The sequence below is a fragment of the Podarcis vaucheri genome (assembly GCF_965113315.1).
Source record: "Podarcis vaucheri genome assembly, chromosome: 13".
Lineage (NCBI taxonomy): Eukaryota > Metazoa > Chordata > Lepidosauria > Squamata > Lacertidae > Podarcis > Podarcis vaucheri.
In genome coordinates, this window is record NC_138751.1 from 44,676,606 (window position 1) to 44,695,475 (window position 18,870).

The window sequence follows — 18,870 nt, forward strand, 5'->3', positions numbered from 1 at the left end:
CTTCCTTTAAATGGAAAGTCCCCTTTTCTCTTTTCATGTTTGGTTATATGTAATGCAATCTTAATTTTGGCTCCCTTGCTTCAGGAAATAGCCATAGTAGCCATTTCTGGATTAGCGTGGTGCACTCTATGTGGGGATGGCCTGGAGTCTGATCTGGGAGCTTCGGCTAGTGCAGAATGTTGTGGCTAGACCGGTGCTGGGAACAGGCTACTGCCAACACATGACACTGGTGTTAAAAGACTTGCACTGGCTTCCCATCTGCAACCAGGCCAGGTTCAAGGTTTTTCTGCTAGTGTACAGAGCCCTGAATAACTTAAGCCCAGAATGCCTTTCCTTGTGTATCCCAAATTGATCACTGAGATCATCTGATGGAGCTTGGTGGTCATCCATGGACCAGAAGTGCAACTCATATCAACGAGGTTATGACTTCAGTGTTGTGGGCCCAACTCTGGAACTCCCACCAGAACTCAAGCACTGTCCCTGCTGAATTTCAGGTGACTGGTTAAAATCACTTTACAGTATTTCAGGAAGCCTTTGCATCATGAACGCTTCTCTGATGTTGTACAATTTTCTGATGTTCTTTGTTTAAATTTATGGGGTTTAATTTCTTCTAAATTTTGCATATTTTTATCGTCGTAAGCTGCTTTGAGACCTAGATGCTGAAATGCAGGATATAAATTTTAACAGCAACAATGTTTATAGGATGGACTTTTAAACATGGGTCATTTTAAAAAGCTCAATGAGTTAGGTCAAGAGGGATTTCTTCAGTGTTTTCACGCATGGTCTGGTGAGGAAAAGGACCACTGTTGAACTGCCTCTTGAGAAAATGTTTGTTCTTCATCCTATCCCAGTTAATGGCTGCATCTGATAATAACAAAGTTTGTTTTATTGTTATGTGAACAAGCCATAGGCATAGCCACATGGAGGAGAGAACAAGCTTTTGCTGCAGTTAACCATGGTTTAGTGTTTTATCTGAACCTGGGCAAGCTGTGACTGAAACAAACCAATTTAATAAACCATGGCTTAAAATTGGCTTGTTTCAGTAAATGCTTTTTCTGGGTTTAGATAATAAACTGTGATCATTATATTCAACTGCAGCCACTGATTTTGGTCAGTGTTAAGCTAAAATACTCAGTTCTGCTCCTGTAACAGTGTAATGGCAAGTACAATACTGTGCTTAAAAAGTTATTGAGTTGCATTAGAGTGGGTGAAACAATGCTAAGCAAGCATTGTTTCCAGACCACTTTCCCCAGATCACTCCACCGTTTCCAATGATGGTGGGCAGCTTGGGTAGGCATTGTAAGAGGATGGGTACATTTTCCCTCCAAGCATATTTCAGAGTGGCTTCTTTGTCCTCTTGTGTTACAGTGTTCTATACAAGAACAGTGATTCAACCTTTTCTGAAAAGCAGAATGGAGCCACTTCAGCTGCTTAGCAACACTTTGTCCTTGCTAGTGAAGATGTAGCAAAATGGTTATCCAGAGAGCATAGTATCTTGATTTTCTACAAGTTTAATAGGCAGCTGATTCCCACCCCCAAAGCGGAAAGTGTTGATTATTTGAACTCTATAAGGGCATGGCTCAACCAGAAGTGTTGCTTGTGGTTGAGAATGTGCTATGGGTGGCTGAAGTTGCATTCCTAAAGAGCAGGCCTTTGCAAAAGGCTGTACAATGGTACCTCGGGTTACAGACGCTTCAGGTTACAGACTCCGCTAATCCAGAAATAGTACCTCGGGTTAAGAACTTTGCTTCAGGATGAGAACAGAAATTGCACGGCGGCAGTGGGAGGCCCTATTAGCTAAAGTGGTACCTCAGGTTAAGAACAGTTTCAGGTTAAGAACGGACCTCCGGAACGAACTAAGTTCTTAACCTGAGGTACCACTGTACACAGACCCTGCTTAGGGTCGTCCTCTGGGCTACTGACCTAGGTTTGCTTGGGGATCACATGACCCCTTCAGAGTCTTTCCACAAGGAAGGCATTTGGTTTCTTTAGAAGGGACAGATAAATTAACCCTTATTTTCAGCTGGTTGGTTGGGAGGTACAAATGAGGTCTCTTCTGAAATCATTGTCTCTGAGCTGCTACCCAGTCTCTGCTTCTTCCCATCCTACTATTGTGGCTTTCGTTATTTCCCTAAAATGTCCCTTGTCTATGCTTGACTTGTGCCTACAGCATGAATGTCCACTTAGATAACCTGGTTGGTCTGCCTTTTGAAAGTGCTACAGACAGGCCAGACAAGATCAGCCCAAACCTGCTCTCTGCTACCTTCCAACCATCAGTGATATAGTTTATTACCAATTAACTCATGTATGAGAGGTATCCAACCTGTTCTGGAGACGGTTGCACTTCTGCTAAAGGACCTGGTCCATAGCTTGGGGGCTCTCCTGGGTCCATTATATCACAGAAGCTACAAATGGCCTTGGTGCTATGTGTCTTTTACGAGCTTTAAGACATATCTGGGTGACTAGCCTATCTTGATGTAGATAGCCTGGCTTTTGTGGTCTGTGGTCTAGTAAACGTCTGCCTGGAATTCGTGCAATGTGGTGTTGTGTGTGGAGCTGCTTTTGAACACAGTTTAGAAACTTCAGTTACAGCATGATGTAGTGATGAAGTTATTAACAGGGACAGGGCATTCTGACCATATTATGCCAATCCTTGCCTGCTTGTGATGGCTTCCAATTTGTTTCCAGGCCAGTCTGAGTGCTGGTTTTAACCTCTAAACCAGGGTGGTCCAATGTGTGGCCCTCAATATCTTTTTTGGGCAGTCTTCAGGAACATTTGACATTCTCCCTGAGCCCTCACACTACCTTCCATAATAATAATAATAATAATAATAATAATAATAATAATAATAATAATAATTTATTATTTGTACCCCGCCCATCTGGCTGGGTTTCCCCAGCCACTCTGGGCGGCTTCCACAAAAACCAAAAATACACTAAGATGTCACACATTAAAAACTTCCCTGAACAGGGCTGACTTAAGATGTCAGATAGTTGTTTATCTCTTTGACATCTGATGGGAGGGCATTCCACAGGGCGGGCGCCACTACCGAGAAGGCCCTCTGCCTGGTTCCCTGTAGCTTTGCTTCTCGCAATGAGTGAACCGCCAGAAGGCCCTCGGCGCTGGACCTCAGCGTCCGGGCAGAACGATGGGGGTGGAGACGCTCCTTCAGGTATACTGGGCCGAGGAAAGTGTAGTGTTGGGCTTTGGGAAGGAGGCATGAGGGCTCTGACAGGGACCCAGAGTCCTCCTACCTCCTTCCCAAAGCCTACTTGGTGCTTTCCCAGCTTCTGGAAGGAGGTGGGAGGGTCAAGGATTCTTTCAGATCTTCATGCCTCCTTCCCAAAGTCCAACACCTTGTTTAGCCGGCTTTGGGAAGCCAGTGTGGGGGCTGGAGGGTCTTCAAATTTTGGCTTCACTCCTCGCCCCCAGTCGACAAGGCAGTGTGTGGCCCGTGAGTTCTGTATTAAAGTACTCTTGCGGCCCACTTGATGTGAAAATTTGGGCCTCCCTGTTATAAACTAAAGCTTACACAGCTTAGGGCCCTGTTACCTGATGTAACACTTCTTTGCACTAGGTACTACCCAGGTCTTAAGAGCATGTACAGAAGCCCTCCTCCTTCTGAGGTGCAAAGGGTGGCAGTGAGAGGGTTTTCAGTGGTGACCCACTGCTTTGTAGAATGCATTCCCAACTCATCTGGCTCCTGCATTAATGCCATTCTGACACCTGGTGAAGATCTTTATTTTCTCCCAGGCTAATAACAATAACAATAATAATCAATCTGTTTCAATATATGTTATTATCTTGTTCCCTATAAATGGACAGTTGGCTTTCATTTGTGTTTACTGATTATTAGTTGTATTATAATCACCTACCGTATAATCAATATTACATTTACTTGTGTTAACTTTTTATTGAACGTCACCTAGAGGTTACAGTGTTAGGCAACTGACAAGTTGAAAATTATTATATATTATATTATATTATATTATATTATATTATATTATATTATATTATATTATATTATATTATATTATATTATATTATATTATATTATTATATTATATTATATTATATTATATTATATTATATTATATTATATTATATTATATTATATTATATTATATTATATTATATTATATTATTATATTTCAATAATATAGATGGAACTTTCCTTCCTGTCAAGATGAATGTGGCACAGCCAAGAACAATGTATATGCTGCCATATTTTAAATACAGAAAGAAATCTAGATGTTTTTGGCCAGGTATTGTTTGAGATGTATACACCTCAAGGTGAAAATCCTTTGTGAAAAAGGAGAAGTATTCCATTCCTGAAGAGCAGAGAGCTACTTGTGAGGAGCCTGCTATAAGTCAGCCTGATATTTTGTTGTACCTCTTGGCTTATAAAACCAGTTGTGCAGAAAGGAGCGTGACTGGCATATGCTTTCATATCTGGGACCAGATGTTGGAAGACAGCAAGGAGGAGGTAAATTATTCATAGTGAAACCAATGCATGCAATAATAGTTGTACTGGTACAGGAAAGGAAGGTGGCAGGAATAGACAATGAAAGCAAAAGATCACATGAATATATTCAACAGGAGAACAAAGCAGAAAGAAACAAACTAAAAATGAAGCTAGCTGCATAAATGAGGATTCCAGTATGACCAAGTACTTGTAGCATTTTATTGCCAGCAAGAGAAGGCAGAGATTGCCACACTGGAGGTCAAATTACAGCTTTCATCATAATTGTTCAGGGTTGAGGAACCTTGGCCACCCCAATCCCTGTTTTTATCTGGCCTTTTGCGACTTCCCCATTGTCCTTATGAATATTGATTCTCTGCTGCTTCTGGAAAAGCTGTGTCTGCATTGGTATGGGCCATTGTTAACATGGGGGCAATGTTTTTGAAAAATTACACTTTTGCCCATACACTTTTGTGTCTGTGTGCATGGGAAAAGAGATGACAGGCCATATTCGGGCTGAGCTATATAACCTGGAAAGTACAGTGGTACCTTGGGTTACAAACACCTCGGGTTACAGACTCCGCTAACCCAGAAGTAGTACCTCGGGTTAAGAACTTTATCTCAGGATGAGAACAGAAACCGTGTGCCGGTGGCGCGGCGACAGCGGGAGGCCCCATTAGCTAAAGTGGTACCTCAGGTTAAGAACGGTTTCAGGTTAAGGATGGACCTCCGGAACAAATTAAGTTCATAACCAGAGGTACCACTGTATATGTGAAGCATCCAAGGACAATGTCTTGCTTTTTTTCCTGAGATCCAGCACCAAGGGCCTTCTGGCAGTTCCCTCATTGCGAGAAGTGAGGTTACAGGGAACCAGAGAGAGGGACTTGTCGGTAGTGGCACCCGCCCTGTGAAACGCCCTCCCATCAGATGTCAAGGAAATAAGCAGCTATCTTATTTTTAAAAGACATCTGAAGACAGCCCTGTTTAGGGAAGTTTTTAATATTTAATGCTATATTGTTTTTAAAACTTGATTGCGAGCCGCCCAGAGTGGCTGGGGAAACTCAGCCAGATGGGTGGGGTATATTATTATTATTATTATTATTATTATTATTATCTAGTTACAACCGCTGGAGATCTAACCTCTCCCTTGAAAAGACTTTGCTACACTGCAAGGAAAGTCACCCTTTTCAGAAGTTTGAAAGAACCCCAAGAGGACACTGTTAACGCCCTTTTGTTGAAGATAGGTCTACAAGCCGTGGGTTCAGCTAAGGCAAGATGGAGCTGGTGTAGTATGATAGCTAAAGGGTATGAGCTGAGGATTCCCTGAATCACCTTGACCATAAGCTCACCCAACTGCCATCTGTAATCTTCCATAACTCTGACTCGGCAGTGTGGGTGTGACTTAGCCCTAATTCACTCGGCGCCTTTGTTCCATAATTTTAGGCACCAAGTAAAAATACCTTCTCCCAGGCCTTTGGCTAATTAAACAATTTATGAGCTTTTGAAGTGCGAGGGTGTATTTTGTGTGTGTTAGTATGTTATGTATTTTTGTGTTTCCATATTGTAAACCACCCTGTGATCCTTGGATGAAGAGCGGTACAGAAATTTAATTAATAATATTAGTTATTATAGTTATTTCTACAACTCTCTATTCAAAGCATGGGTGCCATCCTGATATTGCTGGACTAGATCTCCTATTGTCACTGACCATTGGCCATGCTATCCGGGGCTGATAGAAGTTGAAGGAAACCAGGATAGCTATCCCTGCAACTAAAAGCATTGTAGAAATGCGGAATGTGACTTTTGGGTAGATTTAGTGCAACTTTATAACTAGGGTTCTAGCAGTTGGCGCAAGTTTCCTTGGTTCCGTAAAAAGTTGGCAGACGCTAACGGGGCATGCTTTAGAATCAGTTCAGCAGGATGCACATATTCACAGACTCTGGATAACCGGTTCCCAAATATTCCCATAAGAGGCTCTTTTGCTCATATGGCTTGTTTGTTTTTTAAATAAAGTATTTTAAATCTGCGATAGGCCCATACGTCACTGAAGCAGTTCTGAAACGGTCTGTCTGCACATATCTTTCTGTGCATGCTCATGGCTGAACATCCAGCTTAGTTGCTGTTGAAGGACCATCTAGCAAGACATGTGGAGGTGGAGAAAGAAAGCAGGCTGTGTGAAGCCTCTGGGCCAGTCCCAGCAGGTGTCCTTTCTCTGAGTTCTCACATTTCCTTGGGATTTAAAGAAACAGAAGTCACGAAGAGTCGGACACGACTAAACGACTAAACAACAACATAGTTTGGGTTTGCACATAATGCTAAAAAAGGTAAAGGGACCCTGACCGTTAAGTCCAGTCGCGGATGACTCTGGGTTTGCGGCGCTCATCTCACTTTGCTGGCCGAGGGAGCCGACATTTGTCCGCAGACAGTTTTTCTGGGTCATGTGACCAGTATGACTAAGCCGCTTCTGGCACAACGGAACACCGAAACCAGAGCAGTGCATGGAAACGCCGTTTGCCTTCCCGCCGGAGTGGTACCTATTTATCTATTTGCACTGGTGTGCTTTCGAACTGCTAGGTGGGCAGGAGCTGGGACTGAACAATGGGAGCTCATCCCGTCACGGGGATTCAAATTGCCGACCTTCTGATCGGCAAGCCCTAGGCTCAGTGGTTTAGACCACAGCGCCACCCACGTCCCTGCACATAATGCTAAACTGTGATTAATCAATACTATTAGCACATGCTTCCCTCCCTTTCTCATGGCCATGACAGAGCCAGAGCAAGAGAGGTAGGGCAGAGCATGTGAGCTTGGAGCATACATTGGCTCATCCTTGTAACACTAAACTTGGGCCATTAAGCCTCTGAGATCTCCCTCCCATTAATCATGAGATCACAAACGTTACCCTTCTCCAGTGCTCCTTTTTTTGGGGGGGGGCGTACGCATGGATATGCATACCCCCTAAACATTTTCTGAATCTTTGTACTTTTGTCCATATACTGTATTTATTTCCCCCGATTTGAACTATAAAATCGTGATTTTCTTGCGTCAAAATGAGAGTACCACCTAAACATTTTTTTAGGGGGGGAAAGCACTGCCCTTCTCCCTGAAAAGTACCTAACAGCTGAAGCAGGAAACCAAACAAACTACTCCTTTCTGCTCCTTTTACAGCTCTGTGTAAATCTCAGAGCTCTTGAACAGAAAGTGGAGAAGCCAAGAGGATAGAAAGGAAAGGAAAGAAGTCTGGGAGACTGTGCGGAGGAAAACAGAGAAACTTAGGGAAGAAAGTGTGCTGCTGCAAGAGTCAGGAGAAAGAAGGTGTGCAGCTGCACACACATGTTGGATCCAGTACAATACACACACCATATATTTTTTTTAATTGCAAATCCCACCCCACCCCCACTGGCTATCTCATTTCAGAGCTCCTTCCAACACTCAATGCTGCTAGCAAAAATGCTTTTTTATTATTTGTAAGCCAAGATGCATATCTGGTTATATGCATGTATTTTCTATATTAGCCCCCACCCCCCTCCAACAACCTGCAGCAGGAAGGGGCTTTTGTCAGGCTCAGACATCCATTCCCAGCTCTTTATTGCCTAAGAATTATAGTACAGTGGTACCTCGGGTTACATACGCTTCAGGTTACATACGCTTCAGGTTACAGACTCTGCTAACCCAGAAATCGTGCTTCAGGTTAAGAACTTTGCTTCAGGATGAGAACGGAAATTGTGCGCTCCGGTGGCACGGCGGCAGCAGGAGGCCCCATTAGCTAAAGTGGTGCTTCAGGTTAAGAACAGTTTCAGGTTAAGTACGGACCTCCGGAACAAATTAAGTACTTAACCTGAGGTACCACTTTATCCTGCAGTATCAGTGCCTTAGATTCCTACACTTGGTGCTCAGGCCAGTGCTGGGCAAATCACAGTGTCCCTGGACCTTAGGTGTTTGCATGATATCACTGGTCTTGCCTGGAACAAAGAGAGAGAGGGATTTCTGCAACTCAGGGCTTTGCTACGCAGCATACAGTGCATTGGTCCTTACTGCACAGCAACTGAAAACATAGGCCTTTGGTTGATCTTATTGACATCCAACACCCTTTTAGAATGCGGCTTTTTTGGGGGGGCTATTGCTTTTGGTTTGATTTTATAGGTTGTGGTCTTGTTGTGAACCGCCCTGAGACCTCCAGGTATAGGGCAGTGTATAAGTTGAATGAATAAGTAAATAATAGCCCTACTCTTTTTTCTAATGCAAAGTTTTAATGTTCAAAAAGCACTTCTGTTTCTTTAAATCCCAAGGAAATGTGAGAACTCAGAGAACGGACACCTGCTGGGACTGGCCCAGAGGCTTCACACAGCCTGCTTTCTTTCTCCACCTCCACATGTCTTGCTAGATTATCTTTCAGATATTTGCAAAGCTTAAGGCAGGTGCTGTATGAGGAATGCAACTTGGAGTTCCTCCTTTAAAAAAAAAAAAAAAGGTTAAGCATGTGTTTCTGTCACGGGTCTGCAGATGGCATGGGGTGTATGTGGAGTATTTAAGCTGTAGAATATCGAGCCGTAAAGATACCATGTACATTGTTTAAAAAGCTACAGTGGTGCCCCGCAAGACGAATGCCTCGCAAGACGAAAAACCCGCTAGACGAAAGGGTTTTCCGTTTTTCGATGCGCTTCGCAAGACGAATTTCCCTATGGGCTTGCTTCGCAAGACAAAAACGTCTTGCGATGTTTTTCGCTCCCCCCCTTTTCTAAGCCGCTAAGCCTTTAATAGCCGCTAAACTGCTAATAGCGCTAATCCACTAATAGGGTTGCTTCGCAAGACGAAAAAACCGCTAGACGCAGAGACTCGCGGAACGGATTATTTTCGTCTTGCGAGGCACCACTGTATCTTGGTTTTCATTTTAAAAGGGGTTGGTATTTGGACAGGAGCAACTTCTTCTGCAGGCTAGTAGTTTCCCTTCTTGCCGTAAGAATCCGTAAGCCCCTTCCCTTCTCCCAAGCTCTGCTATGTCAGAACTTCCAAACAACTTGACTAAAGAGAGGCAGAATCTTCTATAGTCTTTGATTTTCCTCCACCCCAGAAGAGAAATAAGGAAGAGAGGGAGGGAGAGGAATGCAATGTAGCCTATTTAGTTAGTAGAAAATAAAATTTAATGTATTTTTATTTCAGCCTCTTTGGGGACCCTTTTTAAGGCCCCCAAAGTGACACATACTTATTCAAATGAATTTTATTTATAGAGCTTGGATGACGTGGAAATTTGTTGGCAAGATACTTGAAGGGATTTTGAGGCTTAAGCAATGGCAAATGGGGAAGGGGCTTAGACGATAAAGGGGGAGTTGACAAGGGAAGATTGGTGCTAGTGCTGTTGAAAGGATTTTGGCAGGCAGTACGTGGAAATATTGCTTGAATGATGAGGGCTGGGATATTTCTAAACACGCTCTCTGCTATTGGTGATGCAAAAATATGTGTGTTGCCTCTGGACATATTTATTAAGTGAGCGTTTTGACCTTCTGGCTCATCTGAAATTTAACATCTCTAGCCTAAAGGCAACTTATTGTCTGGCCAGCACCTTGAGGGGAAAGGAAGACAGCCTGGGTATTTCATTATATGCAGCTCTGAGCTCCTTGGAAAAATGTCTCCCCAGCGAAGGCATGAACACACCATCTGCTTTCCTCCCCCCTTCCATTTTGCTAAGTGAGATCTCGCCAAGCATTGCTCACATCTTAGAAGTTAAGCGTTTTTAAGAACAACTTATTCTTCTTACAAATAAGACTGAAATGGTCTCTTTCACACATAAATGGAAGAAGTTGTTAACAGCTTTTAACTAGTAATTGCTTTGCCTGAATCAATCAATTAACGTGCTCTATTGGAGAGCTTGCTGTTAGTGATGGGATCAGTCTGCAGCATCCCTCCTAATGAAGCAATACGAATCTCCTTCCAAGTGGTACCTGTTAGAGTCAGGTGCTCCCTTTCATAGAAGTTGAATTGGATTCTGAGGATCACCCAGTCCAACCCGAATACAGTGGTGCCCCGCAAGACGAATGCCTCGCAAGACGGAAAACCCGCTAGACGAAAGGGTTTTCCGTTTTGGAGGAGCTTCGCAAAACGAATCTCCTATGGGCTTGCTTCGCAAGACGACAATGTCTTGCGAGTTCCTGCTGTTTTTTTCCCCTCCCCCCTTTTTCTAAGCCGCTAAGCCGCTTATCAGCTGATCCGATCAGCAGATAAGCCGCTAAAAGCCGCTAATCCGCTAATCCGTCAATGGGCTTGCTTCGCAAGACGAAAAAACCGCTAGACGAAGAGAATCACAGAACGGATTCTTTTCGTCTTGCGAGGCACCACTGTATGCAGCTGTACCATACAGGTATCGAAACTGCAACCTTAGTGTTTCGGTACCATACAGGTATCGAAACTCCAACCAACTCAGCTATCCTTAGGACATGAAGCATCACTCTGTTTCTTAACACTGCAGCCCTGGAAATACTTTGCCTCACTATACCAAGAAGTATAGATTCTGCTTTTTCCGAAAGGTGATTCTGGAACCAGGGGGAAACAAACCATTCAACTGTGGGCAAAGGCAGATAAAAGTTATTGGATGATACAGATCACGTCGAGACATCTCATTCTGGTTTCTGGGCCCAGAGACTGAGACTGCATTGGTGGACAGCCTGTGCTGGACTAGGGAGCACACCTATGTTCTCTTGGACCTTTCAGGCCATCAGCCATGGTATTTTTCAGGATTACCGTCTTTTTTGCACCATAACACTCACTTTTTTCCTCCTAAAAAGTAAGGGGAAATGTCTGTGCGTGTTATGGAGGGAATGCCTACGGGTGGCATGCCTATGGATTTTCCTCCTCTAAAAACTACGTGCGTGTTATGGTCGGGTGCGTGTTATAGAGCGAAAAATACGGTACCTGGCCAGTCAGGTCCTGGGGAGGGCAGTAATTTGTGCTGTTTCTGGTCCTTCTTGGAGTGCAGGTTTCAGAAGGTGGTCCTTGGCCTTTGGGTTGTCATGTTCCCCGTCTTCCATCCTGTTTGTCATTGGAATGAAACAACGGGGAGGGGGATTGTCCAGAGAATTAGAGGGTGGGGTTGTTTGTATGTGGATGACATGTAACTCAAATACTGGGATCTTCTATGAAGGCAGTTGAAATCCTAAACTGGTGCCTGGGAGCAGAGTGTAGTCTAACAACCTGAAAACCCAAACAAGACAAAGTTATCTTGGTCAGCGAGAAAGATTGTGTGTTTGACCTGTTTTTGGAGGGGAAGCACTCCTTTCGAAGGGCTCAGGTTTGCAGTTTGAAAGTGCTTCTGAGCCCGGCTTTTCTCCTTGGCTCCATTTGGCAATAGTCAGAAGTGCTTCCGCATAGCTTAAGACAGTGTATCATCATTGGCCTTTTCCTGGAGAAGGCAGATACAGCCACTCTCACACATTTGCTCATGTTCAGCTTAGACAACTGCAGTTTGTCTCAGAACTGGCAGCTGATGGAGAATGTTGCTCCTAAGCTGCTGATGAGGCCTCCCATTCAGAGCATGATATTTTAGCACTCTTTGATCTATACTGGTTCCTGGTTTATTTCTGAGCCCCATTTTTAAAGTGCTGGTTATCACCTTCAAAGCCATAAATGGTTTGGGTCCAGGGTGCATTGAAGGACATACTCCCTTATTATCTGGCTTTTTGTTGCAGATGCTTGATGTCTCTTCTGTAATTTATTTCTATTTATTTTTTGCAGCTTATTTCATTCAGTTTCTTGTCTTAAAATAACTTAAAATAATAATGATGTAAGCAGCTCTTGGGGGACTTTTTTTTTTTTGCCCCCAAAACAGCACATAAATTTTAATGTAATTGAATAAATTGTGCTTCAGTTTGGCAGTGTAATTAATACATTTAGTGACAGGTGTGTAGAGTTGACGGCCTTTGCCCTTATATTAGAATTCTGGAAAGGAAAGGATGACTTTACATTGGGGTATGGAGCAGGGGCCATGGTGGAAGTTGTCAAACGTTCTTACAAGGAAACTGCTACAGCTAGCTGCGTTCTTGTTTTGTGACACATGTTCCGAGTCTATCCAGATTCTCAAGTTGCCATAGCGGCTAACTAGAGAATTGGATCAGTTTAATTTCTTCTCTCATGCATTGTTTTCCCAGTATAAATCAGCCACCTCTGGCCTGCTGGTCCTGCTGGGAAATGCATACAATCAATTGTGATATTGGTGTGGGTGGCGGGGAAATTTAACTCCCCTCCCCGTCCATCGTTCATCATTCTTATGAAGTGTCCCACACTCCCCTGGCTGAACAACTTAACAATTTGGAAAATTAGATCTTCCACCTCTCATTTAACTTGCCCCTTAAGTGGCAAATGTCATCCAGGTGGAAACATGTGATTGAATGCTTCATAACACCCCCCCCAACATGCCCTCACCATAGAAAACTAATATGTCAGGGGAAATAAGTTGAAATATATAATATTTTCACTGACATACTAGTTTTTCCTTTTGTGAAGTAATAGTCTGCCCCCCATTCTATGAGACTTCATGCAGGGGGGCACGAAGCCAGGCCCCTCTTCTTCCAGCACCAGTCTAGATACTAAATGGCGCCATCCCATAGATTAAGAGGCTTCATGTTTCATACCTTCACCCTAAAGCTCTTGGGGGATCTAGACAAGCCTTTCTCAACCTTTGATGCCCAGATGATTGTGGACTACAGCTCCCATCATCCCTAGCCAGCAGGACCAGTGCTCAGGGATGATGGGAGTTGTAGTCGAACAACATCAGGGGACATGTTCTCGTCGTCAATTTACAAAAAAAAAACAAACCAAAAAAAAAACTTTGTAAACCAGAGTTGCAGCTTGTTCCCAGTTTCAAGAAGGGTGGGGCGGGCGGGCGGGCAGGAAGTCTTAGGCGCCACGTTCATTCCTTCCCCCTACACATCCCCCCTGCCCCATAGGCCTGTTTTCTGTCCCTGACAGTTTCCTGCCTAACAAATGGTGTTTCTTTTTTACAGCATAATGATCCGGGACTTGTTGTGGTGATGGTAAACTTAGTGGTAATTTTTAATTTTCAGACTGAATTTACTTCTTTTTTTGTCATCAGAGCACCAAATATGTTAGGCTTACTTTTCTCTGTTGTAGCCTTCATCTTTTCTGCTTGGTCTTTTCATTTCCCTTTTTTTCCTTTCCATTTCTTCATGCACTCTTTCGTGTCTGATCCTTGTTCATTGAGGGGTTAATGCTCAGAAGGGATGTTTGTGTTAGAGCTGCCAAAAATTTGTGGAGAATCACTTCAAATATCAAATTTCTAATATTGTCCAAACTTGATTTCCCGCCTCTCTTCTCCCAACATGTGGTGGGTGTTGTTAGCAGTTGCTACGGCAATTTTCTAGCTAATTGAAAAACTAAAAACTTTGACTGCCTTAGAAAGCAAAAGTACTGATACATTCTTCATATTATGAAGGAGCCTGTCACAATCACAAACTTGGATACAACTATCACAACTCTTGAAGAAAAGAAAACAAACATTTTTGGGGGTAGGGAAATGTGTATAGTTTTTAATAAGCTATCATGAATTTGGTCCTTTTGCTCAAAATTGCAGTCACTGCTTCTTATACCATTGGGCATAAAATCCCCTCCCCACCCCCCTTTTTACTGAAAATGTGCATATACCTATATAAAAGCTACATTGGTGGAAAATGCTATTGGAGAGACCAGTTTTTCTAGATTTGAATCTTTCAGCCCCACATTCCAAATTATAAATATGTTGAAAATGGTTCTTCTGTGTAAGACACTTGTTTGGTTTGGAACCATGCTGATTTTCATTCCCAAGTTAAATTTATGTCTGGGAGAGTCTGGAATTGGTTTGTCTTTGCTTTGATGGCACTTCAAGTGCAAAGAACTCTTCAATAAAAATACCCCTCACAATGATCTTGTGAGGAAGGCCACAATTCATACTGCAGAGATAAGGAGCAGAGGCAAGGCCACCCGAGTCCTTTGACAGAGGTGAGATGTGAACCCAGGTCTCTTAAGTGCAGCCCTCTGTCAGCTGGACTACACTAGCTCTAAAAAGTCAAAAGGTGTTGATAGCCAACTTTTTGAGACATGGGTTCTCTAAAGCAATACCTCTTGTGCCATGTGGATTGATTTTGACAATCTGGTCTCCTTATTTTGGCACAACTCAAGCTTGGACATCTTTTGGCCCAAGGGTATAATAATATGTGTATTTGTGTGTATAACAAAGAGAGTATATTATTGACACCGATCCCCCCAAGACAGATAATAAGGGAAGTAAACGTTCTGTTTTTTCACTCAAGGTATGCACCGGATAAGGTAAGTAACTCCTTTTTTCCAGTGGCCTTACATCACAACTCACAGCGCATGTTGTGATGTAAAAATAAACACCCCCCCAAAGGCTGTGATAGTCAAAGTGCTCGTCTGCCCCATTTTGCTTTGTTTGGCTGGTTATGAGTGAATTAAAAATACGTACGGAATCTTCAGCATAGTTTGATTAGTTTCAAAGTCAGTTTTCTTCGCAACTAGTCCTTTTCACAGCTTACAAGTAAAGAATAGGACACCCAGAGTGGCAGAATCCACTCAGAATCCAGGAGGCCCATTTTTTGGTTGAAAGTCTTAAAGCTTAACATTGCAGAGGGAAGAATTCTACCTTCCTATTCAGTGTTTTGTTTGTAAAGCTAGACTTGCTGGGCATTAGTGCGTTTTTATTAACTAGAACATTTCTGATCTTCAGCCAAGATCATTCAGGAATACCTAGTATTCTGTTTCATCACCCGAATCTCTCTTTTGTGTTCTTCCTCCATGCCCAGAATTATTTTATCTTCCAGTGTGAAGGTGTTTGATCTCACTGTAAAGTTGCTAGAATATCTGGGCTGAGAGCTGCCGGCAGCAAGGGCTAAAAGCAGAACAGGTCTGGTGCCCGAAATATGTGGGCTTGTGATTGTAAGCTGTGAGAATGGCTTGTGTTTGGTTCTCTGTAGCTTTCTGGTCTCTGCACTCCAAGGCAAGATCTCTAACCAACCCAAACCCAATGTGTACAAAGCGACTCACCAGAGGCTGATCATTCTCCCCACCCTACCCAACACACCCCTAACCGGTTTTCTTCTCTTGCAGGAAGGACAGATCCCATCCCGATTGTCGTCAAATATGATGTCATGGGCATGGGACGGATGGAAATGGAGGTAAGTGATCTACCATTCAGTGTACAGTATGTGTTGTTGTTGTTTGGTTGTTTAGTCGTGTCCGACTCTTCGTGACCCCGTGGACCAGAGCACGCCAGGCACTCCTGTCTTCCACTGCCTCCTGCAGTTTGGTCAAACTCATGCTGGTAGCTTCAAGAACACTGTCCAACCATCTCGTCCTCTGTCGTCCCCTTCTCCTTGTGCCCTCAATCTTTCCCAACATCAGGGTCTTTTCCAGGGAGTCTTCTCTTCTCATGAGGTGACCAAAGCATTGGAGCCTCAGCTTCAGGATCTGTCCTTCCAGTGAGCACTCAGGGCTGATTTCCCTGAGAATGGATAGGTTTGATCTTCTTGCAGTCCATGGGACTCTCAAGAGTCTCCTCCAGCACCATAATTCAAAAGCATCAATTTTTCGGCAATCAGCCTTCTTATAGTCCAACTCTCACTTCCATACATCACTACTGGGAAAACCATAGCTTTAACTAAACTGACCTTTGTCGGCAAGGAGGGCTATAGAGATGCTTTATACAATAATAAAAATGCAGTGCCTCTGTACATATGGAGCTCCTTGGGGGAGGGGGTGCTTTTTGAAGATTTTGAATATCTTGAATGACGACATTGAGAACACAGACTCCTCCTCCTCCACTTTTCTTTTCCTGGAAAGAAAGTTGTATATTAGCCTTCAATCAGCTGATTAAAATAATAATTGAACATTTAACAAACATATTAAATGGGTCTGTTACTATTCTTGTGCACAAAAGTTTGCTTATCCCCTAAAAAGTACAAAATTGCCCCACACTTGTGCCGTGGGAAAGGTTACTCAGTTAATGCTGTTGATGATGTGAACAAAACGCGCCAAATTTAAGTAACCTAATGAACTGATGAACTATAATCAATGTCGGAAGAATGCAGCATATTTTGATTGCTGAGCACACTGGAGAAGTAGTGGTGACTTCTCTGCTTTGTAGCTGATGCCAAACATCCTACCAGAAGTTCCCAAACTGTGGTCCGCAAGCTTCACTCTGGTAGTCCATGACATGTAAGAGCTGTTCGACAGTGGAATTTGCTGCCAAGGAGTGTGGTGGAGTCTCCTTCTTTGGAGGTCTTTAAGCAAAGGCTTGACAACCATATGTCAGGAGTGCTCTGATGGTGTTTTCTGCTTGGCAGGGGGCTGGACTTGATGGCCCTTGTGGTCTCTTCCAACTCTATGATTCTATGTGTGTAAAACTATAATTAAAAATCATACAGTCTCTAGCGCAGTGCCTTACAATTGCTACAGTTGTCTTCTCAAAACATGAGCCGGGGCCATCCATTGGAATTGCCGGCAGATTCATGGAAATTCAGAAGTACGTGGTGTCAGTTTCTGCTAGATGTGGTGAATCCTGTTCATTTAGAAGGCTTTAAAAGGGACCAGACAGATGGATAGTGGTTTCATGCTGCTATTGTCAGTAGCTATCAGTTATAATAATTAAATTTGGGATTTCCAAAAGTTCAGAGTCAGTATAGTCAGGAAGGGACTCTAGCTTTGTGTGCTGAGGTTTCCAGGATCTCTTCTTGGCACCTCCAGTTAAAAGGCTCTCCAGGACTAGGAAAAATTTCTGCTTGAGACCTCGGAGAGTCTCTGTCAGCCAGAGTAGACAGAATAGGCTCTGAATAAAACAATGCAGTCATTTCTTTGACTGGGTTGGCATAAATTTTGAATGTTGCTTTCTTTTTTAGGGATTAAGCTTGGCAGTATTGTGGGGGGAACTGCCCTCTTCTTTTTCTTTTTTCTTTTTGATCCTATTGAAACCTTAATGTCGGGCTCCTAGTTTTTTGTGCACCTTCATGCTTAGAGATTTTTTTTCTTAAATGGTGTATAAATCTTGCTTAATCAAATAAATAAAACTAATTTCCTTGAAACAAAAATCTATTACTTAGCATCTGGTGTCCCTACTGGGGGTTCGCCAGCATGGAAATAATTAGCTAATTGTTTTGTATTTTGTTCTCACTGTGGGGACGAGCAGACTCACATTGGAGAGGAATCAGTTGCATGTTTGCTACATGTGACGTTTTCTCTGGTTGGGTAATGCTCAGTGTGCATGCATGGCTGACTGATCTCTCTCTGCTTTTGTTGATTAGCTTGATTATGCCGAAGACGCCACAGAACGGAGGCGGGTCTTGGAAGTGGAGAAGGAAGACACCGAAGAACTGAGACAGAAGTACAAGGTACCCAAATGAATTCCCTGTGCTGTGGATAAAACGTCTTTGTGCGGACTCACTTGATCACATATGCACAAGTCATGAACTTTATAAACCAGTCAAGGGACAAGATCCATCAGTGGACCATTGACTGGTTGCTGGAATTCTTGCAAAGGCACTGTACTAGCAGAATGCGTTTCAGGTCCACCCAGTTTCAACTATTAAACTTAATAGCCAATTCCTTCTGGGAAGCCTTCTAGTGGCCCTAGATCACATGGCTGATGGCAGAGGCCAGAGCCTGTGCTTCCCTTCAGTTCTTCAGTCGCAGGTAACTGACACATTTTCCTGTACTTGGGAAGGGAACAAACTCCCTGCAGCTGCTCCTTCTCTGGCCGATAAATGGGGCCAGGTTGGTCTCCCCCTTGCCATGATGATCTTTCCTGGTAGCAAGAGGTGTAGCCTCAGGGACCCTTTTTGCCTGGCCAGTGGTAGAGGCCTCTTGGATTCTGCATTCCTATGGCAACTAGCGGCTTAAAAAACCAGTACAGTGGTACCTCCGGTTGCGGACGGGATCCATTCCGGAGGTCCGGTCGGATCCAGAGGTTTCCGCAACCTGAGGACCGCTTCTGTGCATGCACACGCAGCAAAACCCTGTAAAATACTTCTGGGTTTGCTGCTTTCGCATCCCAAAGTTTACGCATCCAGAGGGTTACGTAACCAGAAGTACTACTGTATAGCCCAGGGGTCAGCAACCCGCGGCTCCGTAGCCGCATGTGGCTCTTTTACACCTTTGCCGCGGCCCCGGGGCGGATACTAGCGAGGGGAGGAGGCGCATTGTGCGCCCTGACACTCCCCACTGTGGCGGGCGCTGTACTGGCTGTGACAACGCATGGGGGCGGTGCATGCATTAGTCACGCACCGTCCCGACGCCACCTTCCCGCCCACTGTCAGATATATTTGTTTTAAATGTTGCAATGGTTTTGCGGCTCCCAGTTTTTTCCCTTCGGAAACGGGTCAAAGTGGCTCTTTTTGTCTTAAAGGTTGCCGGCCCC

At 43.7% G+C, this 18,870-nt stretch overlaps 1 protein-coding gene and 1 long non-coding RNA gene across 9 annotated transcripts in view; one reads left to right on the plus strand and one right to left on the minus strand.

Moving 5' to 3' along the window:
• Positions 1-18,870, plus strand: part of GPATCH8 (G-patch domain containing 8) — a 79,823-nt gene that overhangs the window by 40,403 nt on the left and 20,550 nt on the right. For 6 of the 8 annotated variants that reach the window (XM_082194687.1, XM_082194688.1, XM_082194690.1 and 3 more), the window contains 2 exons: positions 15,570-15,637; positions 17,759-17,845. In XM_082194687.1, the coding sequence (XP_082050813.1) occupies positions 15,570-15,637; positions 17,759-17,845 (155 nt within the window). Of the gene's footprint in view, positions 1-14,755; positions 14,772-15,569; positions 15,638-17,758; positions 17,846-18,870 lie in introns of all 8 variants that reach the window. The other 2 variants (XM_082194693.1, XM_082194694.1) reach the window with 1 other exon arrangement.
• Positions 1,665-15,576, minus strand: LOC309516375. Its single transcript, XR_014212845.1, has 4 exons — positions 13,566-15,576; positions 11,367-11,645; positions 5,029-6,692; positions 1,665-1,677 (listed from the first exon to the last, which is right to left on the minus strand). It is a non-coding gene; the product is annotated as an uncharacterized lncRNA (long non-coding RNA).